We start from the raw sequence: 27,169 nt of genomic DNA on the forward strand, positions 1-27,169 counted from the left end.
TCGGTTCAATCTGGCACCCATACGAAAGGGTCCCAAAAAGTGGGACGGCTTGTCTTGGTTATTTGGGGATCTGTCCCAGGATAAGTCAGTGGAAACGCCACAAAATGCTTGGTGGAAACACGGCTTAAAACAAAACTATCATACAGCTCTACGATTTAGTGACTTTATTTTTAGAAAAGAAAAACCTGCAAATAAATGCTTAAATTCTTATTAACATTTACGGGTCTAGACCTGTAAATGTTTTTGTAAAGTGTCTTGAAATAACATTTGTTATGATTTGGCGCTATACAAATAAAGATTGATTGATTGATTGAAATCAAATTTGAATAAATACAAAACAATAAAAAACAACATTAAAATGTATGAAAATGAAATGCAAAGATCTAAAAATACAAAATGAAGATTTGAAAATATGTATTCACAGGAACCTTGAACAAAATACAATAAGAAATCAAGTTAGTCACATATATCAGTCAAGTTAGTAGTAGTTAGTATTTATTGATAATAAAGCAAACGTTGAAAAGCTTGATTCCAGAAGTTCCTAGGTTTGTTTTCTCTTCATCAGAGCAGCAGGGCAAGTGTGCTTCAAACTGTTTTTTACAATATTTGTATTTGAAATCAGCTGATTTTTAGCTCACTAAGTGCACAACGATGTTAATAAGAAGCAGGACTTGAACAATACCTGCCTCACTAAAGAAAACTGTAATTTTATATCTGGTTATGGCTTTGGCTTTTTTGACATGATACCTGTTATTTAGCGTACTGTCGGTCAGTACCATTAAAGCAGCATAAACTGCCTGTTCATCTCGTCCACAAATGAGCAGGTGAGGAGGAGCGATGTTGATGTTGTGATCATGCGCCCTTCGGGGTCAAGCAGAGTGCAGGAAAATTAGGGCCTTTTTTAAGGTTATTGTCATGTTTTGCAGGATTCTTTAGTAACATTACTGAATTTAAGTCTGGAAATTTATTTAAAAAAAAAATAACCTTAACTCGTTATAGACTTACCATCCCAGCAAATGCGCCCCTAGCATTTGCCCAAACTGCCTATGCCACGGGCCGGCCCTGAACACTGAGATCGTTTGCTTCTGTATGAAACTTTTAGTTCTGGCTTTTCAGGTTATTTATTTTATGTATTGCTGCCGAGCGCCATGAGACTTAATCATAAATCTAAATCAAGAAATTCTAATGAATAACATTTTCTGCACTGCTGGTAAATTCACCTCCTCCCGACTCGTCTCCTTTTCTTATTCATCAACCTATTTGCTTGTGAGCACTGTACATTCTTATACATATGCGTTCAAGCAGACAGAGATTCTTCTAAACCTTCACACACATGCACACCCCAGCACAGACAGACATCCCTATTGCTTTGCAGTTTGCTGTATCGACAACAAGCTGCAATTTCTCCTCCATCAATTATATCGATTACTTCAGGATGAGTGGAGGTAATGAGCTTCGGTGTCCTCTCCCTTATGATCCCCCTCCTCACCCATGTCTGCAGCAGCCCCCCCCACCCCTGGCCATCCTTTCTGAGCATGTAACATGCCAATGATTTTCTGATTAACCCCGTTAGCTGGTGGGTTCACCCGCGCTCAGACGCAGGGGCAGGGAGGCGTGCTGCAGCTTGCTGGATGCATTTAGATTTGCGATGCAGAGCTGAGCTGATTGAGTGATGTGTTAGTGGGTGTACTTCTGCTCATTAAATATTAAAAAGTCATTTTTTGCAGGGATATTAAAGAAAATAATTGATTCCTGGTGAGAATATTGTTGCACATGCCTCCTCCCTTGCAGGTTTGAGTTCAGGGTCACTTACAGAGCAGCGCTCTCAGTGTCAGTTTGGATTGGGTGTCCTGTTAAAGGACACTGCCTGAGTGGTTATTAAGCTCTGAATCTACGTGGGCCTTATAGAAATCACCTGAACTTTTAAAATGTCAACTTACATATGAGTCTGGGTTGAAAAGAGTCTCGTCTCCTTTGTTCTAGGTGGTGCTGATGACAACCTGATTGAAGGTGGTGAAATGAAGTTTGTGTGCAAACCAGGAGCGAGGAACATCACTGTCATCTTCCAGCCTCTTTTAAGGTAAGACCAAAGAAAATGAGACATTCACTGACTCTAGAGAGGAAGTGGACAAAGACACGGTGAGGGCACACATAGGTTTTGATACACACACCCCTGACCTCACCTTGTTGAAGCCTTCAATTTGCCCACCAGCTGCAGCCATCTTGGTGTAACCAAGAGTGAGTATAGTTTGATGGTGGGCTGAATACAAAATGCTGTCTGACATCAGTTGTAGTGGTGACCCCTCTTAAGAAATGCAGTTCCTTGAATGACCACAAGTGGATGTTTGTAAAAGCCAAGAAAATTCTTAATAAGGGACAAAGGTTGACAACACAGATGGGCAATGATTTTTGCAAAGTCATTAACATTAAAAAAATCGTATAGTTCATGTGACGATGGCTTTGTCCTGTCTGCTGCAGGTAACACATAGAGCAAAAATCCTATTTATTCTGAATGCTGGAGCTGTGACAAAAAAGCAGATCAAGCAGGACACAAATGGTGTATAAAAAACACCTAAAAATGCCCAGTTACTTTCAAAATAAAACACACAATTTCCAAACCAGATAGTTTGACAAAATAAACAAAAATGAGGTGCAGTGCTAACTCAAAGAAAGGCTAGCACATCACAACTTGACAGTGCACAACAATGTGAGAATGAGGCATGCAGCAGAAAGTTGTGCGTTGTCTGCAGAGCAATAGTCAATGGCAAGCTATGTCCCCTGAAGAAGTAAGTTTGTTGATGGACTTGCAGAACAAGCAAACCCCCCCCATCAAAGTCTAATGTTGGCAGGCATGTGCAGGTGGGTAGGGTGGGGGCTTGGGGTGAACCATGCTAAGCAATTTTCAAACTGGTAGTAACTAGTGGATATCGAATTCCACTTTCGCTTGAAATGCACATCCCAAGTTGACAAGCTGCTTTTCCTCTTCACCTGCTTAGAAGCACTGTGAGGACTGTCCATTGGGCATTGATTGCTGTGACACTTGTGGCCAGAATTGGTAGTGTTTTCCAGGATCAAGACACCATTTCCCATGAGTGTTATCACCCATTGTTGTAAACTTGTCATTTGACTCTTGCAAACTAATGAAGAGCAAATCTTCTGTAAAACACTACTTTTAGTTGTTCAAGACAACTTTTTGATGAGGTAATGTATTTGTGTGTAGTTGTGTAGCCCTAGTAGGTGAAACATGACAATAAGCGAACTTTGTTACTCAATTTGTACCATTGTTTCTTGAACAAAAAGTAAGCAGACTTTCTGTTGGAAGCTACTCAGACATGTTACTTTATGGTTTGGACAGCAAGTGGAGTCTTCTTTAATCCTAAATGTTGAAACCAAACAAAGGCACTCATTAACCCTGCCAAGGAGGTTATGTTTTTGGGGGAGTTTGTCTGTCTGTGAAAACATAACTCAAAAACTAACAAACATATTTTGATGAAATTTTCAGGAAATGTTCAAAATGTGATAAGTAAGACATGATTAAATTTTGGAGGTGATCCGGATCACCACCTGGATCTAGGATGTTTTTGAAGGATTCTTTATCAATGTGAGATAGGGCCGTTTTCACCATATGTGTCCAGAACTTCACCATAAATGGTTGGATTGCTTTGCAAAACAAAACAAGACAAGGTCACCATAATTTCTGACAGATGTAAAAGTACGATCCAGATCCTGGCAATATTCTGGATACTAAGATCTGGAATGTGAAATATGTACTGGAAACAAAGTATCGTACAAACCTGCATCTAACACCAAATTGTAGCAGACAGTCTGCTGAAAGGGAGTATAACATAAAGTAGGACTAAAGTGTTGGTGACAATCACAATATGCTTGGTAGAGGTCTGCGCTCTTTGAGTGCTTTTCTAGTATTGGAAATGTTGACTTAACCTTAAAGGCATGGTGATCTTGAAGTAGTCTCACTTTTAGATATTTGCCTGTCATAATAAATGCATTTTTGAGCTATCTCCGTAGATTCACTGCTCCCTACTGGCCAGAGTTTTAAACAAAGAGGATGCGGCTGATTCAGTAATACAGTCCATGACTAAGACTTGGTCTGAATGTCGTTTCAAGATGACTTTGAAATGAACTCGGAGTGTGATCAGCAACACTAAACAACCTAAAGTCTATAGCTGCTGATTTGCAATGGGCTTCTTCCTACTGTGTATGGCCGAATGCTGAAGCAGTGTTTTAGTGTAATGACTGTGGACAGAGTCACAATGGACGAGCTGAGTCACAATAAAAGCTCAATTAAATGATAAGCAAATCATAATTTCAAATAAGCCCTCACTGTAAAAATGGACGGTATTTGACTGTTAATTTAGCAATCTGAACACCCAAGATTCACTTATCTGGAAGTTTTATGCTCTGTTATACTGTGAGGACAAAACTGCTTTTATGAGCATGTTAAACACCAGAACATTTTACTGAATGACATTTCTGATGTCATTCAGTAAAATGTCAGATAAAGACGGGTAGACTCTGCTTTTTTTTACCGGGACTGTCTGGGCAAGGTTCCATTAACTTTACGAGATACACGTGTGAAAGGGCCAGTGGTGTCAAATAGGTTTGTCAGGCCGAAGCACTCAAGACATATGAAGGCTGGGACATGACTCAATACCAGTAAAATGTTAACTAATCCCATTAAAAGACCTCTTAGTGACTTACAATCGATTTCAACCTTTTTAATGATAAACAGGATATGGTAAATCAAATATGACGTAAAACACTGCTGCTTCAGCTCATAATACTTCACTGATACATCCTAAGATTGGGGATCAAATGCCATCCTTGCTTTTATTTTCTCTTTTATCTGAGTATTGTGAAAGGTTGTCTTTCTGTACATCTGGTAGTTTTCTATACAGCCCTGCAGTCCCGGGCGGGGAGTGTAAATCTAATAGTGAAGCCGTTTAATCGAATTGGCCTCCAGTCAGTGATACATAACCTTCCAGGATCCATTAAACGGATATGTTTCTGACTTCTATGTTTTCATGCTTTCGAGGATTTGACTTTACATAGCATAAATGTAAAGAAAAAAGCCTGGGTGAGTTTGAGTTTTAAGTTAGAACATTAAAGTTCAAAGCAGCCCACAGCTTCAAACAAGCCATCTGTTTAGTAAACATATCATGAAATAACTTGATTTGCTTTATTTTGCTCTGCAAAATGCCAAAACTGAGTGAGGGGAATAAATGCTTCCTTACATTTTGTTCAAGTACGCCAGAGATTAAATTAATACCCTGACTGCTAAACATTGGATCACTGCTTAACTGAATTAAACTCTTAAGAGCAGCCGGCTCACTTCGTTAAACTCGACTTCATGTCATCTATTAGATCCATCCTGCTCTATGTTGTATCCCCACTTACCTAAGCTGTGCTGGCAGTTGTCATGCTGTCTTTTGATTGACTGACTGATCTTTTCTGAAGGCAAATTACTGGTTTGAAAGAAATCAGGTGCTGCCTGTGTTTGTGCATGTGTGTCTTTCTTTTACACACACCCAGCCTCTTTTCATTGCAGCTCCGGACAACCTTTTGAGTGAACAAATGACCAAAAATAAAACCGCGACTAGCTCTCTGCCAGCCTCCCCCAAGTTGTTTGTAATGGTTCGTATCAATCACGCCAAACTGCCGAGCACACAGAGCTCTCTGTGTCTCGCTGCCCCTCCTCAGACCTCCAGTGCCAATGGAGTGGTGTTTACTTGCAGATGGTTTTCTAATGGCAAAGCTCTGGCACTCCGCTGATGGATCACTACACCTCCTGCAGCCAGCCATGCTACTCATGGCAGCTTTAATGACTAAAGCACTGTGGGGTTGCCGCGCTGGAAATCAGTGGCGTATGAGACAACAGGGTGTAAATGTTGTTGATTGTGGTATATTTCTTCTTTATTGTTACTTAAGTCTGTTTTTCACATCTTTGTTTACGGGTTCTGCAGAGGAAACAAAACCTCGTCAAATGCCACCCTGTGAAATCTAAATATAATGATATTTTGCATCATATAAATACTTAATGATGTACTTTCTGAATACAGCGTTGTTTTGAAACAGCACTCAATTTGTCAGCTATTTTAGGCTTTGGCCAATAATATTAGTCAGTTTTGTTACGTCAGCAGTAAAGATGATTTGCTGAAGTTTAATCCGAGCATTGGGTTGTGGAAGAACGGTAATGCAAGTGACTTTGAATGTGTGTGTAGAGAGTGGATTGAGAATATAAAAATACCAAATGAGCAACAGTTCTTTGGGCCGAAGCCTCGTTGATGCAGACTGTCTGGCGATGTGAGAAAGGCAGCAGTAACTCAAATAACCACTTGTTGCAACCATAGTATGCAGAAGACAATCTCTGAACACATAAAATGCCTAAGCAGATGGGTTACAGCAGCAGAAGATCACAGCACACAGTGAGACTTCCGGCAGCCAAGAACAGGAAACTGAGGGTACACTTTACACAGGCTCACCGAAACTGGAGTGAAAAATCGTTGCCTGTTCTGATGATTCTGGATTTCTGCCGCCACATTCAAATGGTAGGGCCAGAATTTGGTATAAACTACATAATAACAGGAATCAAATCATCAAAACTGGGTTCCCAGACATACAGGTCCTTCTCAAAAAATTAGCATATTGTGATAAAGTTCATTATTTTCTGTAATGTACTGATAAACATTAGATTTTCATATATTTTAGATTCATTACACACAACTGAAGTAGTTCAAGCCTTTTATTGTTTCAACATTGATGATTTTGGCAAAAAAGTAACAAAAAAACAAAAATCCCTATCTCAAAAAATTAGCATATCATGAAAAGTTACTCTAAACGAGCTATTAACCTAATCATCTGTATCAACGAATTAACTCTAAACACCTGCTACAGATTCCTGAGGCTTTTAGAAACTCCCAGCCTGGTTCATTTCTCAAAACCGCAATCATGGGTAAGACTGCTGACCTGACTACTGTCCAGAAGGCCATCATTGACACCCTCAAGCAAGAGGGTAAGACACAGAAAGAAATTTCTGAGCTAATAGGTTGTTCCCAGAGTGCTGTATCAAGGCACCTCAGTGGGAAGTCTGTGGGAAGGAAAAAGTGTGGCAGAAAACGCTGCACAACCAGAAGATTGTGGAGAAGGGCCGATCCTAGACCTTGGGGGGACCTATGGAAACGGTGGACTGAGTCTGGAGTAGAAACATCCAGAGCCACCATGAACAGGCGTGTGCAGGAAATGGGCTACAGGTGCCCCATTCCCCAGGTGAAGCCACTTTTTGAGCCAGAAACAGTGGGAGAAGCGCTTGACCTGGGCTACAGAGAAGCAGGACTGGACTGTTGCTCAGTGGTCCAAAGTACTTTTTTCAGATGAAAATAAATTTTGCATGTCATTTGGAAATTAAGGTGCCAGAGTCTGGAGGAAGACTGGGGAGAAAGAAATGACAAAATGCCTGAAGTCCAGTGTCAAGTACCCACAGTCAGTGATGGTCTGGGGTGCCATGTCAGCTGCTGGTGGTGGTCCACTGTGTTTTATCAAGGGCAGGGGTCAATGCAGCTAGCTGCAGGAGATTTTGGAGCACTTCATGCTTCCATCTGCTGAAAAGCTTTATAGAGATGAAGATTTCATTTTTCAGCACGACCTGGCTCCTGCTCACAGCGCCAAAACCACTGGTAAATGGTTTACTGACCATAGTATTACTGTGCTCAACTGGCCTGCCAACTCTCCTGACCTGAACCCCATAGAGAATCTGTGGGATATCGTGAAGAGAAGGTTGAGAGTCACCAGACCCATCACTGTGGATGAGCTTAAGGCTGCTATGGAAGCTTCCTGGGCCTCCATAACACCTCAGAAGTGCCACGGGCTGATTGCCTCCATGCCACACCGCATTGAAGCAGTCGTTTCTGTAAAAGGATTCCTGACCAAGTATTGAGTGCATAACTGAACAAAATTATTTGAATGTTGACTTTTTTTGTAATAAAAACACTTTTCTTTTATTGGTCGGATGAAATATGCTAATTTTTTGAGACAGGGATTTTTGGTTTTTCTTTACTTTTTTGCCAAAATCATCAATATTAAAACAATAAAAGGCTTAAACTACTTCAGTTGTGTGTAATGAATCTAAAATATATGAAAATCTAATGTTTATCAGTACATTACAGAAAATAATGAACTTTATCACAATATGCTAATTTTTTGAGAAGGACCTGTACTAATGAGTTCACTGAACTCTGTTGGTCTCCAAAGTCACCAGAGTAAGCAATGTTGGATCTATGCAACAACAGACATGCAGCAATCTGTCTTCTTTGTGATTGGCATGTGGCCCAATCAATCTTTTTTTCAGAGAAGACGGTGTGCCGCCAGGAGAAATGTGGCCGCCGTCACTTGGTAAGTGACGATTCTTTTGACCAATCAACGGTCTGCAGTATTATAGCTCCACCTTCCGAGATAGGATAGGTTTAGTCTGGCACCCCTATGGAAGGGTGCCAAAAAGTGGGACAGCTCGTCTCAGTTATTTGGGGATCTGTCCCCGGATCAGTCAGTGTACACGCCGTAAAATGCGTGCTGTGCCGTGCCGAGACGAACCAAACTGAACCTCTTGGTGGAAACGGGGCTTAAGGTGTCATGGAAGGTCTACTATGACATTTAAAGGTGCTTTGTTCTCATGGAGAAGCCATGTTATATTCATGGCTCTCTTCTGAGAGGTTCTTTTGGGAATACTGTGAAAATCTGGAGTGCTTGTGCCAGTAGATTTTAGACCCCATCAGGGCTGGTTACTTCCCCTCTGTTGGAAAGGATGTGTGGACTTAGCTGAGTTACATAACCTCATCTTAGATCCAGGATAGGAGACCTTGGGGATGGGTACCTTTCACATTCAAAATAATATGTTACTGATGCCCAGTACCTGGTAATCTGTATAGGTTCTCAATAGAACCAGTACTTTGTGTGTGTTTTTGTGGTAATTATCATGAATTTGTTTAATAATAAAATCTCAAAGTTTTTCAATTTAATAAACTTGCATTGTTGTGTTCATATCCAATATGGAAATTCGCCTACTCTTCCGCTCTCTCACAGTCATAAGGATGCGTTTAGGTACCTAAACATGGTACCGTTTGGTTCTATGTTAATCGGTATTCGGTGCTATAGACCAAATTTGGTCGGTGCCTATTAAACCACCTTATTCGTTACCCATCCCGATAAGGCCTTGTGGTCCCCCAAGAAGAGCTTGCGTAACTGGCTTGGGAGGAAACATCTGGACCACCTCACTTAGCCTGCTGCTACTGCAACCAAGCTGTGGCTAAATGCCAGTAATAGATGGATAATTATAAAAAGACAAGATGATAACCTGAAAATATGTTTGGATTTTATTGAAACAAAGCCAAAGCTGACTGAAACACGTGATTCTTGAGTGTAATTGTTGTGTTTGGTAACACCTCTCCTTGCTGTGTCAGTGTAACCATAATCCTGCTTTGGGTTTGTGTCTCTTTTAAGCTTAGCTGTCTCCAAGCTTGTACTAATTTAATGAGAAAGATTGGGTCCCCTTTTACAAGTACAGCAATCAAACCCAAATGTACCAGAGCGTAGAAAGTCTATCTTAGCAGACAGGAACACACATTGTGCGGTTGGCTAAGAAGAGTTTGGGCGCATGGTGCAGCCAATTTATTTGGACTTGTTGGGCCTCCTGTTGACATTTGGGTGATATTTACACCCTTTGCTCTGACTGAGGTTGGCATTTTGAACAGCTACAACAAACCTCTAATCTCTTCAAGTTCACCATGCAAAGGCTGACCAAGCAAGGTTAAGTCTGTTTGTGTGTACAGTATTTACGCCTCAATAAGATAGTGTATGTTTTTTTTTTTTTTTTTTTGTTAAGATAAAACCTTAAGTCAGGAAGAGTTTCAGCCTTGTCTGGGATTATTAGAAATTTAAATGTTATTATTTAAATGTTAAATGGGTTCAGCCTATGAAAATAAGAAATTTTGAGAACTAACTCATTTTTAATTAATGATACAGTTATGAACTTGCTTGCTGAAGGGCTTTATGTAATAATATCTTACTTGCACTTGGCTAATTCCCTAACACGCTTCAAATGGCTTTTTTATCACTATTTTCTAATTACCAGTTCCGACTTCAAATTGATTTTTTTGGCTCCAATTCAATCTTTACTTGTGGGGATGATTGCTTTGAATGCTTCAGTCATTTTTCAGAACTATTTACTGTGTCTGACCTGTTGATTCAACTCACAACTTTTTCCAATGCACTGAATTAGATTCAGCTTACCAAGAGAGCTCATGTTGATGTGAAACACTTAAAGTTATACAGGCCATCAGCAGAGTGAAAAAGTCAGGGGGAAAGAAAGGAGTCGTAAGGTTGGAGACTGACAGAGAGAGTGCTGGAGGGAAGCAGGGAGGGGTAGGACAATGGAACCAGCGATGAAAGGAACGACGTGGGGATGGGAAGCGAGATGACAGGAAAGAGGACAGAAGGGCTCTGCCTCCCACTGTCGTAGCCTGTGGTGAAAATGAAACACACCATGATTCTGCACTAATTTCACACTCTCATTAACTCTCCTCCTGAGCAGAACACGCAGACTAAGACAAATAGAAAGAGCAAGAGTTAAAGGTGAAATGGAAAAGTTTTTGAAAAGTGTGTTTTTGAGGTTTTAGTTTGAGCTGAGACATATGCTGATGAATTCCAAAACACGACATCAAAGGAAAAAGGTCCTTTAAAAGTCCAGTAATTTGAATATTTTTCAGAAAGTGAAGTACTTTTGAGCGCATGAGGAGCTCTGAAGTTATTGCATGTGACACATTTCTTTCAAATTGGTTTTGATTAGTTTGAATGTATCAAATATACGTCTTTTCAAACACCAGTTTTGTGTGTTTTCAGAGCTGTGGGCTTATCTCTTAATGACTGGCTTAATACATGGATCCTCAAAAAACAGGTTTAATAAACTTTTAGTAAAACACAAATACACCCATTTTTTTGCTGAAGCTTGCTTATATGCTTCATATGTGGCATTGAGAAGTAAGGAACAATTCAGCCCTCACCTTACAGAGCATGAGGCCACTAGTCCTCTGGAGTGTCGCCTTAGTATCTGGCACCAAGTTCTGTAAATTTTGAGGAATGCCTCCATGGATCAGACTTTGCAATCCCATTGGTTGGTTGGAGATCAGGAGGAAATTGGATGTCAAGTCAACACTGCAAACCTACTGTGTTCCTTCACCCATACTCCTCCCTTCCTCTGTGGTCCACCTCCAATGCTCATGTGCCTTTCCTAGACCCTGACTGGTTTGTGGCGCTAAAGCCCAAAACCCAACAAACTGCTGTGCATCCTGAAACTTATTTGTCCAAATCAGCATGAATTTTTTCTGTAACTTGAGCCCGGGAAGCCCTTTTGTTGAATTTGACTCACATTTCCAAGTTTCTGCTCCCCATGTTCATCATGGAGCCAGTTCACCAGTTTTTTCTCTTTGAATGACTTTTGGCAGGAACTAACTGATGCAGGCCAAGGTGTTACCATTTTGACATTTTGTAGACGATCTGGCCTGTCATGCACTTGTCAATGTCAGTGCTGCACACATTTGTTTTTGACATTTGTTCAAAGTAACACAACAAAAATCTGGATTCACTTGGGTAATCAACGCCTAAACAATCATTCCATTTGAGCCTGTGATAGTTTGAATCATAGACTGTATAAAACATGGGCGTAGCCTCCGTGAAACCGTGAAATGAAGCCAATTTGTAGATGCAGCCACTTTTTCTTCAAGAAGCTACTGGGCGCCTGCCAGTCACGTGACCTGAGCTGTGCCTCTGATTGGAAAATCAAAAGATCCTAATAATTTCTAAACCACAGAGATAGAAAAAAATTCACTCACTGTACAGTGTGTGTGGATAGTGAAATCAGTGTTTTAGGCCCTGTCTACAAGACAATGTTTCATGTAAAAACGCTAAAATGGAGTAAAGAAAATCTCTGTTTACCCAGGCACACTGACGGACTGAAAACGCTGTAGTAAGTATGCCAGGCCTGTAAGTGGTGCTATAACTGTCTTGTCCAGAAGCCGCTTTTGGGAGATCTCCACTGAAGTAGAGTTGAGCTGGTCATCTGGTGGAGAAGTTCAAAGCGGTGCAACAGATGTTGAAAGACAGTCAGCAGATTCAGCAGATTGAGCAGTAGGAGCACAACACGGTAGTTCGTAACGACGATCGTAACAACGGTACTTGTAGAGGCCATTTTAAATTGTTTCTTGCAAAGAAAATTAGTTACAGTTTTAAGTTCATATGAGTTTTTTGTTTTAAGTTCTAGGTATCAAATTCATTTAAATATATTGTAGAACAATGAAGTAGGTAGTTTATGTTAAATCATAGATTTATTTAGACCGTTTGAAGTGCTTGGTTGTGGGTGGAGTTTTGTTTATTAGGGCAGTCATTTCAGGTGTGGGGGTCAGTCGTTTGTTTCAGGGTGAGGGGAGTTCATGCCAAACGTTTTGTGACCGTGTAATGGAAAAAGTCTTTCTGTTGGATCTTTGTGGAATGAGGTTCCTAAGAAAGGAATGACGAAATGGAACTTCCATCTGTAAAATAAATGGATCATGGAACAGACTTGTGAGTACTGGACTTACTTTTAAAAGTGTAAAAGTGGACATGCGTCAGAACAACTGCTAAGGCTCCTCTCTTTCAGGTGGCTTTAAACTCATGGCAGGATTTGCCACTACAGTACTATTGTACTATTGTATGCGCTCATGAGGAGCAAAATGTCAGCAGTACAACTGAAAACCTCGGCTTACTGTTTACACGGCAATGGTGTCGGCAGCATTTCTGAAAAATCCCACTCTAGAAGCAGTTTTCAAAAGTTCGCTTTTTAGGTCGGCTGAAACGCCGTTTCCGTGTAAATGCATTGCTGAAACGCAACAAAATTTTTGCGTTTCACCCTAAAACCGTTGTTGTGTAAATGGCCCCTTAGACCCAAGCCGCTTTTTGAACCTGGCTGTAAATGTGTTTTTAATGCAGTAAAAGTCTGTTTTTATGGCTGGGTGGGTACGTGACTTCTGGTCTTTCTGCAGCCAGCCTCAAGTGAATTCTCGATGAACAGCAACTTTTAGCACTTTCACAGAGGCTTTATTTTAGAGTGACCCTGTTAACTGAAGATCTTCTGCTTAATGTGTCACAAGGTTAACAACAGCTGTTAAAAACATGGAAGAAGTTCTTAGAAGTGCGTCTTAGTTTACTTAAATACATGTGTCAAAGTATTCTAACCAGATCAGAATTTAAAAATGATGAGCTTATACAATGTAAAGTGAAAGTCGTCAATCAAAGGGTTTGTTTTTAAGCTAGGTTAAGTTCCACCGTCTTCAAGCTGTAGATGACAGAGTGGTCTGGTGTTTTGCTAATCCAAGTTGTTTGTGGCTTTCTGGAACAGCATTAAACAGAGATGGCTTTGTCCCTCATCATCATTAATTCTTGTCCTTGTGATTGCAACTTGTACTGATCTGGTTATGGTCTTGTCCTGGTCTCGGTACATTGCCTTGATCATGACCTGGTGTCAGTTTTGGCAATTTGGACTGGGAAGAGCAAACTAGGTGACAGTGTTGTTATTGTTGTGTATAATAATTTCCCTTTGGTTGCTGACCAGACACTGATGATTGTTATGCCCTATTCATGAACAGTTTGCTGCCTTGATCATCATCACAGCTTGAAGATGACATGATTTGCGAAGCCAGACAAGTGGTTATTTTAGCTGCCTGGTCATCTGCATGTTCCCCCAATGTTTTACTGTCAGGCAGACAGAAAAACAAGTTTGATTATTGCTTCTATTGTCCAAGTAATGCTGCAGTAGCCACTCTCAATGAGCTATCTGCTTCAGCATGGAAAACGGCAGCCATATCTCAGGTATTTATGATGCATATAAGCCCTGCAATTACACAGTTTTTATGATGTTGATCCAGCAGGCACTTTATTAGGCAGCACAAACGACCACATTTCCACTTGGAGTGTGGAAACATGGAATCAGATGTCTTATCAGTAATATTCTAGCAACAAGATGTGTCTGTCACGGTGATGAGACTTTTGTTTGTGGTTGCACAAGCATCCTGTGCATGTGACCCTCTTCAAAGATGTCGATTCCCACTGGGCCGGAACTGAAAATGGCAAAAATAATTTGAGGTTGAACCCTCACCTCCCTTTAATCAGACTGCAGCTTTATAATTACTGAGAGAGACTACAGTTTTCTGTGAACAATAAAATCTGTAGTCCAACTCAAAGAGGTGTCGGCACATTAAAATTCAGCACGGACGTCTCGTCTTAAGTCGTCCTCACACATACAAGCACGTACCGCTTTGCTCTGCCAGCCCTTGCTCTCTTTTCTAATCTTTTCTCACTCGTTCAGGAGGATTTTCCTCAGTAAATATCCCCCTCTCCCGCTCTACTTCGAGCTCACGCCCATTAAAAACTGGGAACATAGTTGGGAATGGAGTGTAGAGAGGATTTTACACTGGAAAGGTCAAAGAAAGAGAGGGAGATAAAGAAGGCAGAAGAAAGAAAACAACAACAGAGAGGAGAGAGCAGATGGGAGGCAATAAAAGGAGAATCACAAAGGAAAAGATGATAAAAGAAACAAACAGACAGGTGGGATGAGAAGAGAAGGAGATAAGTCCAGAGAAGAAGAAAGAGAAAGCAGAGGAATAAATAAATAAGGCTTTTAGTTTGCATTGCTGGGTGGCATGTTAGCTGGCTTTGAACTGAAGTCATGTACGTGCACATACACACACTTTATATGAGGACATATCTTTATGTGAGGAGAAAATCAAAGCAGGGGCCACAGAAGAAATGAGGAATAGTAAAAGTGTGCGATAGGAAAATGATCAGAGAGTATGACACTGTTATTAAAAGTAAACACTGAACTCTCCAATTAAATGCCAGTTAGAGTGAGTTGCATGCATTTTGTGAAAAATATCACCACAGATCCTGTACTTCTTTTTGAGTTGCCTGAACACGAGGCTTAGTTCTACTAAGTGGCCACCAATGCAATGTTACACTGCAGGTTCTTTATACTTAAAGATGCTGTAAAAATTTTGAAAGTGATCTTGAAAAAGTCTCCCTTCCTGATTATATGCCTGATTATAATCCACACTCTTATATTACAGGTTACAGGTTATTTTAAAATTACTATTTCTTAGCTTCCAGATTGGGTCAGGACCCGATTGATTTACGGCACATCTTGGTCTCTATGACAACACTACGGCTAATTAGCCTTTAGCTCAGGCTGTATCACTCTCTAACACAGGGGCTAATCTGTTTGTGATAATGTTGACTCCAACCCACAGTCAGCAGTTATTCTGCAGTGGTCTGTTCAAACTTGAGAGTCTATCAATAAAATGAAGAGAGAGGTTACGTTAGCTCTTGGCAGGAGATAACCAGGACTTACTAAGTTACACATTACGGACATGTCTTAGAGCACCGGACTACCAGCTTGGCTAAATATATACAGCTACTAAATGACTGACAAACTGACATTGTTAACGTGTTGTCACGTTAGTCTGCAGATACATCAGAGCACGGGGCTACCGATGTCGCTAACATATAGCCCCGTGCTACAACGTTTGCTTGATGTCATGTTTCAAACCGTTGCACTACATAACTGTACTGATAAATACCTTACCTCGGCGCATTGTATCCAGTAAAAAGTTGTCTTGAACAAAGAAAATTTGTTTCGATCCGATTTCCAATTAATTCCTCACTAAAAGAAACATACAACAGTGTTCGTGAGACTCTTGACCAGAAGGTGGCGAGGCAGTCCAATAAAAACAGATGCTCCTCATAGCATCTTGGAGCAAAAGAAAAATGAATCATAGAAGACTTAAAAAATCCTTTCCCCCTTAAAGCAAACTTAGGCTTGAGTATCCAACTTTCATCATCTAGTACTGCTTCAGCCTTATCTTGGCATACACATTGTTTGGACAGTGGAGTTCAAAACAACACATTTTGTGACTTTCAGCAAGACTTTCAATGTTAATGTTAGGAACCAAAACTGCTTGGTTAAGATTACATTCAGCAAAAGCACCAAAAGTGCTTGGTCATGTTTAGGCACTGAAATTTTTTGATCATGTCAAATTTTTGGAACAACTCATTAATAGAAATCAAAACTTTGTCATGCTCTGATATCACAACTGCTGTGTCATATTTTAATGGCAGAACTGCTTCATCTTGGGATATTTTGAAAACCACTCAGCCATTTGTTCTGACAAATTTCTTGATTATGTTTAGGTACCCAAATGGTGTGGTTGTGTTTAGACACCAAAATATTAGGAACACTCTAGACTACTTTTGGAACTTAACAGATTCTAAAAAACAGGGGGTGACCATGCACATTAATGCTATAAATTTGTTTATAGGCCCTTGGTGTTGTGCTTTGTTCCCTTGTTGTTAGCAGCTTGAACAGGAGAATGTCCTCCAATTGAATATCAATGTATCAGCTAAAACTTAAAGTAAATATTTGGGGTATCATTAATGATCAATTTAAGTTCCCTGTTGTAGCAGAGTTATGTGTATGCTTTCATTCTGGTCATAATAAGCAGATATAGACTGCATGAACAGAGGTCAGATCTTGATCATCACAACAGAGGCTGCATAAAGTGGATTTAGACATGCATGGAAACCTGGGAAATGAGAAAGTAGTGACAGCATGACGTGTTTTAGGTTATGAGACCGACATTGCACACCCTAAGACGTGACTATTGCGCAGTTGTGGTGGTTAAACAATTTATAGTTCACCTCTAGAATCTATACTATTCATTTATGACACGCTCGACCTTTGGCCAGCTGCTGTATTCAATAAGCTGTGACTTGCAGAACCCACCGCCAGTTTCTCATGAATCTGTCTGCTGCCTTTACCTGCAGGAACACCTTCTAGTCATTCTTTTTATCTGTTAGATACCCTTAGCTCAGGACAGCACACACACTTTCACACACACAAACAAACACAGTCATAAATAAAACTGCTGGCTTTTATCGCTCTACAAAAGTGCAACTTCAGCCACTTTCGAGTGAGGTGCACAGTTTTCAATCTCCTCATGTCTTACAAGCGCACATACACACAGAGACTGACATACATGCCTTGGGCACAACACACCCAGACACACACTCATACACACACAGAGAGCAGATATTGTGCAGGAGATTAGATCCATCATCGCGGGGGTCTTTTCTTCAGCTATAGAAGGTGGATAAACTCTTTGATTGTGTTTATCCATCCCATAATGGAATCAGACCCGGTTCCCAGGGCAACCTGTCCAGCAGACTCATGTGAAGCAGGCAGTCGTCAGTTAGAGCTTAAGGGGGTCTAGTTTGTCTGAACACTCAGCAGTAGACTTCTTATGAAGTCGGCTTTGAAGGTCCCTGTGGTTTCAGGTCCGTGTGGAGAGAAAAATAGCGGATACTGGGAATTGTTGCCTGGTCAGATTAGAGACAGAGAGAGTGTAGGGACACAAAGACAAGTGCACCTTACACTCACACAGACTCACACACACATACACACATGATTAAGTCTTTGAAGCTTGTCCGGATGACCAGGTCATAATCACACAGATGTTCACACAGTCATGCTGTCCCTAGTGATGTCATCTCCTGCCGTGCCTAATTGTCTCCGATTGGCTGTTTTGAAAGCGACTAGATTGTATTAGTGTGAGTTTTGTAGTTGTGTGTGTGTATTTTTATTCTTAATTAATTCTGATACGGTTCTTTGGACCTGTTGCTGTGAAAGGACAGAAGTGGGAAGGCAGAATGCCCTTAATGCTTATGAGATGAATGCCAGCGAGAGCTGTTGCCAAGAGAAGAATTACTGAACCATAATGAAGAGATGTTTTCACCATGTGTTAGCTTCTGCCATGTCCTTTACTCTGCTGTTTGTTGTCTTTATTTTATTACTCACAGCATTTTAAGGGATTTAGTGAGCCAGTTTAAGATAGAGAAACAGGACTCCAAAAGCTGAAACCCTGCTGGAGAAAATTACGAATACTTTTTGTTTGGATTCTTATTGTTTTTGTCTTTCTAAGAGTCGTTTCAAGCTGAAGACTGACCACCAGAGATGAGCTGTTGTTCCTGCCCCAAACACTTCCCTCTGTTTTCTCCTTTGGATTCAGCTCCTTTTGTCCATCTTTCCCCCTCTCCATCCTTCTATCCCTTGGCAACATGAGCTGCCACTCTGTGTTACTGTCACATGAATGAACGCCAGCCCCCACATCACAGCAACCTTTGATTGGCTGGGGCCTTTCCAGGTCGGTGAACCGCTGCCTGATAATAACCTTGTTTGATTGCTGGAGCAGAGATGTAATTGATTGATCTGCTCACCCCCGTCTGGAGCTCGGCTTCTGAAGTAGCCTGTACAAACGTGTGTGTATGTGTGTGTGTGCCTGTTGGTGTATGTGTACTGGAGTGGGAAGGAGCGCTCTAGATAAGCATATGTGTACACACAAACCTTAACTTAGACATGCTGCGATGCAAACACATACACATGCTCCTGCTACTGTATGGTTTAACAAACACAGAGAGTGCTGGGAGTTTGTTTTTAAGATTGTTCCCAGAACATCTGCCCTGAGCACCTCTCCAAACAAACCACACCAACCAATCAACAAGTCTTTAAACCTCATTAAAATTCACCAACTCCTTCTCAAAGGATTGTTTGTGATCTCCTAATTGGTGGTTACATAAGTTGGTCCATCTTTCTGGAAAGTTAATTAATCTCAAAGATAGATGGTTTCGACTCAATGCTGCGTCTAATCCAATAGTGGCTAAAAAGACTCCAGGTATTTCCAAGTGATAGTGTTGCACAGTTATAATGAGTCTGCGGCACATTTGTTCCTTTTTTGTCTGTAAATCAAGGTCCTTAGGCTGCCTAAGGTTATTATTTGTGATTCTGTTTTGCATTATGTTGCCTCTGACTAATTTGCTTGGTTTCATATCTTATTTAGCTGTCAACATAATTGCCAAATTGGGCTCTTGACGCATTTGGAGTGTGAATAAACTCAGCGAGCTGTTGGACAAAGAGTTTATTTGCTGCTCTTGTTTTCGATTTGTACACTCTGGGTAATTTGGACTCTAGCTCTGCTCATCCTCCTGTAGTTTTTTCTGCATATTTCATATTTATTTTCCCAAAGAACTGACTCAATAGAGAGGATTTCTTCTGCATAGGGCTTGTAATGGATGTAATTGTAGCCAAATATGTTTCAACTATGCCAAAATAGAATCATCCAAGACATTAGCAGTGAGATGAAGAAGACGCCAGAGGACTCCAAAACATGTCTTCAAGAGATATTCCTTCCCTTTCGTCCTCCTTCAGAGAAGGTTTGATCCCTCACCAGTCACGCTGGAGTCATGGCGTGCCCAGTGACTGTGCAGCCAGTGGAAAAGCCAAACTGGCAGACTCTGATTGAGTCGGCATATCGACTTCGTCCTTTCCTCAACCTCCTTTTCTACTCTCTTATAGGCATGAGCGATATGGCCCAAAATTTTTATCAAAGTATTTTTCCTTCATATTGTGATAATGATATTATATCACAGTTGTGTTACAAGTGTACACATCCTACCTAGCAGGTGAAAAATGTCTAATACTGTAATAGAAACAGACTTTTGCCCACAATGTGTGTTTGGAAGAGAAGCTTGTCCCATTTCAAGCTTGAAGTGTACTGTACTGGTGAGCAAACTGGGTCTAAGGAATGAAGAATACTTACAGAAAAAAAATGACTTTTTGCATTTTATTTAAAAAGGGTGAGCAATTAACTAATAACATTTTGGATGCCATTCATTTTTTTTTAAATTGACATTACTAGTTTTTCGTTCCATGAGTTTTCCTAAGTGTATGTTCTGTATGTTTTCTGAAGCCTGTAAGGTTGTCTAATGAAGTGCTTAAGATTTCTGATCTTTTATTCCTCTAAACACTGCTGCTGTAGTAAAGACGGCTGCGGCGTGAAACACAACATTTTACAGCAATTTACTGCCGCTATCATTTTTTTGGACAACAGACAGACACAGAGACACTGACAGATCGGTGAATTTGACTGAAGAATGGAGGGCGACAGTTCAGACTCAGAGCCTTAACCATGACCAAAAAAACAAAAACTTTTGAGGCAGACCTCGGTCTACAGCTTCATCAATCCAAGGTAGGATTCCTAAATTATTTAATGCTGTTTTAAGATATTTATTGTCATCACTCACAAGGCGTAAAAACAGTAACCCGGCCCGACAAAGCAACATGCTGTGGCACTGGACAGCTCAGGCGTCATCCTCAGAACAAGAGCCTATCAAAGGCACTTTGTAGCTACATGTTTATTGGACAAAAAAAGTGAAAACAAACTTATAGAAAACTAGCACAACGCTTGTTTCCCCTTTCCCACCAGCAAAAACACCTGCTGACATGACAGCAGACACTTCGTCCGGGTGCACCGGAGCAGACTGGCTATTTATGCCTAAACTCCGCCAAAGCTCGGCAAAACTCAGATTTTTCGTTGGCTCATATTTTATTGATAACAAAAATAATCAAGACATTTATTTGTTTTGATGCTATGATGCTCTGAAGCTTGTTAGACCGTAAAAATCTGTGATTTGGGTGCAATATTGTTTAAGCCGCAGGGTTCAAAGCGTGTGAAAAAATATAGCGGTTCATAGTCCGCAAACTACGTCTTCAGTTTGCTTCAAAATGTTTATTATGATGCCACTACTTACCTTGCCAGACACTTACCTGTAGTGATGTACGGCCTGTGTCCAAATCAGGGTAGCCGTTAGTCATCATGCACATCAGACACCTTGTCTGGTGTGTATGAGGTGTTTCGCTTTCTGCTCGCCGGTAAATGTTTACTTCATTACGTCACTTGCTGCTGGCCTTAAAAGTGTATTTTAGAATGGCTGTGGTAGAAAAGTGTGTTCTCACATGGGGAGAAATAAATCTCCCACATAGATTAACCACTACTTGGACTAAATTATGTGTAACAGTGCTTTACCGCGGCAATAACGGTATTGCAAAATTCATTTCGTGGCAACATATGATACCAGTGACAGTGATGAAACCAGTATACCACCCACCCCTACTATCTTTACTCCCTGGTTGTTAGAAAGTCAGTGTTTAAATTATGAATGCTTAAATTTGAGACAACAATCCTTTCACTGCCAAGACTTTGAAGAAGTTATTCCAAGACATTTTCCCTTCCAAGACTGGAACTTTTCCGGAAAAGATGGATAGATGTAAATATCCATTTCCTTCTCTTTACAAGTCATCCAAAGTAAGAACGAGTGTTATATGAACATCGCCCAAACTGCCCTTATGTTTTTCAGCAAAATAAAGCATGCACAGTCAAGGGACTGAGACACTTTTGCAATGAAAGTGCAAAAACAGTGAACTTAGCAAGCTTTCCTCCAGGGCTGATGATCTGCAGAAGTGTTAGATGTTCCACAACACACTCTGTCTGTGAGCGTTCCCCTCTCTAAACTGTTTGGCTAGATTCATTACACCGGCCCAAAAATAGAGCCCACTTCCACCACAATGACGACTGCGAGGGAATTTCAAGCAGAGGACGGATCAGATGGTGTGAGAGGAATGAACAACAGAAGGGGAAAAGATGAAAATCCATTATGTTTGATGTTAGTGTCTCGCCCTGGTGGAAAAATCCTGTGAAATGACATTAGGGGCGTCTTGTAATGTGATTTCTGCTATGTGTGAATATGAGATTTCTAATGGATTTGAGCACATTAGAGCAGTCTTTATCTGTAGTATTTATTCCCCCCTGGTTTCAAATGCAATTTACTAAGTACGACGTTTCACTCAGATCGAGCTCACTGGCTTTCTGGCTAGAAGGGATGTGGGGGAGGATTATATTATTGTTCTTTTTGCAGGGGGTGCTACATAAAGATATAGTGATAAATATTCCAGACACAACATTCTGACAAATTGGTATCCTAAAGGAGCAAAAGGTAATTTCTATATGTGTGGAGGTATGTGGGGAGGAATACCAAATCAGGAGAATCTGTTTATGTACATTGAGGTACAGTATCAGGTATTTGCCACACAGTCAAAGTAGAAAAGACTCACTAACAAGTTTTTGTATTATTAATAGTATTATCATCATGTTTTTTGTGAAAACTCTCTGACTTTTACTTCTTGAAACCTCTGACCACTTGGCTCAAACTCTGAACTCAGGCTTACACCCAACTACAATGAAAATTTCCAGTAACAATGGGCAATTTTTTTTATGATTTTGGTGTAGTCAAGGGTGAACAACTAAGCGAAAACTTCCTTTACCACATGACCCCCAAATTTATTTTTGACTATTTTTTTAGGTATTCATCTATTTTACATCACAGAAAAGTGCAAAATTAAACAGAGTCAAGCAAGTTTGTCTCATCAAGTGGAATTTTTTATCTAGAATAGTTAGCTTCACTTTCCACCAAGTGATCCAGTTTAGTTCATCACGGTATGGCTTGCGTTTTGTGTGTTTCTATTGACTAATTCCAGGACAGGTCCCCAGATTTCCGACCTGCACCGTCCTACTTTTTGGTACCCTTCTGTTAGGGTGCCAGATATACCAATCCGACCCCAGATGGTGGAGTTAGGAACACTGCAGTCTGTTGGTTGGTGGAAAGAATCGTCACTTCCTGTGTGACAGTGGCATGAAGCCTTCTCTGAAAAAAGCTTGGTTACGCTTTGTATCAAAGAGCCACATGCCAATCACAAAGAAGAAAAATTGCAGGATGTCTTTGATTGCTGCTCTTTGTTTACTGTGTTGAGTTCTTCTTCTTTGGTGGATCAATCAGTAGGGTACACTGTGTCGCGCTGCTTTGGTGTCATGCTACTACATAGCTGATGCGGTTATCAGTATCCAGCTTTTGCACTGCCTATCAGGATGGGGAACAGTTGGCTGTGGAAACGCAAACAGGATCAGGATTTACCGATCCACCCTGTGCCAAACTGTACTGATCTATACTGGATGGCTTGGTGGAAACTGGGCTTTACATGTACATATCTGTTTATAAAGAAGACTAAATCCCTGTGGAAGAACATCAACCTCATTACAGCAGATAAACACCCCCAGATTCTGGATTTCTGTGTAGAACCTTTTTGTAATAGAAGTAGAATTGGGATGATTTTTTTTTTATGAATAAGATGAACAGAGAGTCCGTGTTTCACCAAGTGGCAACCTTCGGTCTAAGAATATGAGACAATGCAGAAGTGCTAAAATGTGCCGTTTCTCGAGTGTCTGCTTGAGGCTGGCTCTGGAAGTACCTGAAGTCACATACACACCTGGTTCAAAAAACGTCTCCTGTCTGAGTCGCTAACTTTACCATCAGCACACACTGCTTGGGGAGGTTAATTTTTTCAAACTCCGCTGTTCAGAGGATATTAAGATCACGAGCTCACCCAATCAGAGGCACTGCTCAGGGTCACATGACCGACAGACGCCCTACAGCTGTACGCAAAGCCCTTGCCAATACCAACATAACCGCTATAGCTAATGTGGTTCATTTTCCATTTCAGAAACAGACAGGTGACGTCAGAGAGACAACGTCCATGTTTTATTCAGTCAGTGTGTTCCACCAATCTGCTAACCCATTTGATAGCATTGGGTGTTATCACTTAAAAGGGCAGCCAACCATTTGGGTCCTCCCTTGGCATCTGTGGTTAACAATAAAAGACTTTTGTGTCTGTGCCTTGGCATAGTTTGCTGTCCAGCTACCAACTTAATAAATGAGTGGTTTGGTTGATAAGCAACATTCAAGTTGACTATTTTGGTGTGTTTCCACCAAGCAGTCCAGTTTTATTTCAGTACAGTTTGGTGTTTTTCAGCAGAGCTGGACAACAGGGATCCCTGCTGTGGTATTACACCAACAAGCCAATCCAAAGAGAAACTAAAACCAACCAAGAAACAGGATACTTAATAAAGCTGGTTGGTAGAAAATTGGTTTCCCTGTGTTCACATATGGCCGTGTTTCCAAAATTAAGTGGCTGCTGCTCATATTTCATATTTCTTTTTTTGCTGTATGGAGAGCAACTATAGTGGTAGAAAAGCATACTTGTAGTGCCACAACTGGAAAAATTCTGTATTAAAATATGGATTCTATAAGCATGTGTTTTGGTAAATTGTATGTTGGTCTTTCTGGAGTTTAGGCTTCTTCAATTATTACACATATTCTTTGTGGTAAAGTACAGTTAAGTGTCTCTTAGGACACAGTGGTGATAGAGGTATGTGTACATTTTCGAAGCTGTATTCTAAGACAAACAAACTGTGTTTAATCCCTGGTGGCATGAATTTCTTTTCAAGATTTTGGCATCAAGAAATGTTCATTAAACTCACCTATTTCTTACAGTGGTTCAAAAAAAAAAAGAATGAAGAGCAGCCCAAAAACTTTGTGTTCCTGACTGAATCTGAATTCGCCAGCGCTTGTATTGATCTGCCAGTACTTCTGAAGAAAGAACAGACAGTCTTGGTGCGAGCCTTGAATGCTGTGACAGAAAACCATTTTCATGGTAACATACCAACACCATCCCACCCTTCCTGCTTCACAACAAAAGACACAATTCATGTTCGTGTTCGATTTTCCTGACAACCTAATATCTGTCTGTGACTGATTAAGGTCACAGCAGCCCTGATTAGCACGCACATTTACGTGTTCCTGCCAGCATTTCCGTAAATTGCCCCAAATCAGCCAATGTGGCGCACTCGGAGCTCTCCACAGGCTTAATGAGCTAGATTAAGACGGAAGTCATTTAACCCTAGCCCGCAATACACACACACACATTCTAGATACACACATGTACTTATCACAACCAAACAAGTGCATGCACAGACACACACGTTCACAATATAACAACCTCACCTCCACCCTATGTTGCAGTAGATAGGAGATGGAGCGAGGCCATTATGCAAATGTCAGGTGTCAAGTGTAAATGAGATCGGAGGGATGGGAAACAGAAGTATTGAATATCACATCAGCTCCCTTGGCAACTGCACCGAGGTAATGAGAGCATTCCAGGACGAGGGCTGGCAGAAGCCTTTGTTACACAGAAAGATAGCAGAGTGAAGGAGACTGGATAGAATTTGTTAAGAGTAAGTCCATCGAGTGAAGGAGATAAAAGAAAGACTGCAAAGCAATACCACCTGTTTTATTCAGACTGGGGGTTCATGAAGTTCCAATATAGTTGGAGTTCCACTAAGCTATTGTTGTTTTCATGTCTGGCTCTTAGAATTGGTTTTCCCTTTACAGGAGTAAAAGGAAAACACTTTTATGATATAATTGAAGCTTTTTCTTCTTCTTCTTCTTCTTTGTAGACGAAACCAATAGCAGACCAAGCAGATGATGTCTTGATTGCTTGAGTGTCTTTTTTTTCTTTCTTTTGATTAAAACAATGATAAAAAAGACTCCATTTTTGTACTTCATTTCTGCTGTAACTTAAAGTTTCGTGGGGCAGGCTTTTCTTGAGAAGCTTCGTGAGTATTTGGGCAAAATCATCAGGAGTCCTTTTTCAGTTTCAGCTCTGTTATGATGTTTATTGCATTGCAGCACATTGAATTGTATCACACTGCCTCACATTGCACCATGACTGATAGCACCCTACTACAATGCACCACACCGCAATGAACCATACCGCAGCGTAGCGTGCTGCAATGTACACCAGTGTTTCGCAATGCACCGCACCACACCGGCCTGACTCATATTGTATCTGCCACACTCTACCACACAGCAACAACTTATCATGTTGTATTGTATCTTATTGTACTGCACCGTATCAAATCGTATAGCATTGTATCAATGTATCATTTTATGTTTTATCTTATTATGTTATATAGTGTCATTTCCATGCTTTTTGTGTCGTATGGTTTTGAATCCTTCCAAGTTGTATTATATCATATCAAATCAAATCACATTATTTCATATGATATAGCAGGGGTGGCCAACCTGCAGCTCGTTGGCCACATGCGGCTCTTTGCCTTTCGGTGTGAGGCTCTTTGATCCATTCATTACTGTTATGAATAGTGGTGTACCAATCAATCTAAATTATTGATATATTGATGATGTGATCAGTATTGATCAATACTTTGGTGATGAGATTGATACTTAAGTAGAGGTTGACCGATATGGGTTTTTTGGGGGCCGATGCCAATGCCGATGCTTTCCAAATTTGGGCAGCCGATGCCGATATGCATAGCCGATTTTTCCAATTTGATATTCAGGCCGATTGTTAAATAAATATATATTTATCACATTTTTGTGATACGCAGCAATTTCTGAGCAACTAAAAGAAATCTATTACAACAAGTCGCGTCCAATCCTCTGAACATTTATTCAGCTTTCAAAACAATGAAATATTTTGTCTGAGTAAACACACAATGTAACAAGCAGTAGTAAACATTCACACTCTTCTTAAAATGCCAAAAAAGAAATTTAAACTTTTTAATAAATTGAACAAAAGTATGTAATGTATCCAAGTGGTTCAACAAGTTTGAGGTGCTCATCTTTTTTGTGCCTGATCAAAAATTGCGTCATTTTATACAACGGATCAAAAATCGTTTTTTTTAAAGAAAATTCGGCCGATGGCAGATAGAGACAAATGTCCAAATATCGGCCCGATATATCGGCCGGCCGATATATCGGTCTACCTCTATACTTAAGTTTCAGTTTCTTTTCTCTACATCGAACATGTGCTCATTGCAATCTAGATAGATAGATGGATAAAACTTTACCTCTTCCGCAATAAAACAGAAACTTGTCTTAGACACGGCTCCAAGTAGGAATTGAAACACGCTTACAAACACAATGAATGTCACTTCAAAATTTGGAAGTGTATTAATTTTCATCTTGTGTCCTTTCAATTATTTGTGATGCAGCTCTTTGTAGTACCACAGTAATTTTTGTGGCTCTTGGTCTCTGACTGGTTGGCCACCCCTGTTATATAGTATCTTGTCCTGTTTCATTGAATAATACCCCGCCTAACTGTAATGAGTCATACTGTACAGTAACATGTCTTTTGGTGGTGAAAAATTTGCTTCTCACTCCTCAAGATGTTCGCCTTCCTCACTCCCCCGCTTTAAGTCCCACCATGGCGCTCCATGCATTACTGTTCAGTGCTCGAATTGCATCACCCCGGTTCCAAGTTGTTACAGAAATACAT

At 40.6% G+C, this 27,169-nt stretch overlaps 1 protein-coding gene across 1 annotated transcript in view; it reads left to right on the plus strand.

Moving 5' to 3' along the window:
• The window catches only part of exoc4 (exocyst complex component 4), a 198,302-nt gene that overhangs the window by 77,105 nt on the left and 94,028 nt on the right, over window positions 1–27,169 (plus strand). Inside the window, exon 11 of the mRNA XM_074698040.1 lies at window positions 1,984–2,080. Within this exon, the coding sequence (XP_074554141.1) occupies window positions 1,984–2,080 (97 nt within the window). The remainder of the gene's footprint in view (window positions 1–1,983; window positions 2,081–27,169) is intronic.

The sequence above is a fragment of the Halichoeres trimaculatus genome, unplaced genomic scaffold, assembly GCF_033239565.1.
Source record: "Halichoeres trimaculatus isolate MK-OKI-2021-1 unplaced genomic scaffold, fHalTri1.1 fHalTri1_scaffold_21, whole genome shotgun sequence".
NCBI lineage: Eukaryota > Metazoa > Chordata > Actinopteri > Labriformes > Labridae > Halichoeres > Halichoeres trimaculatus.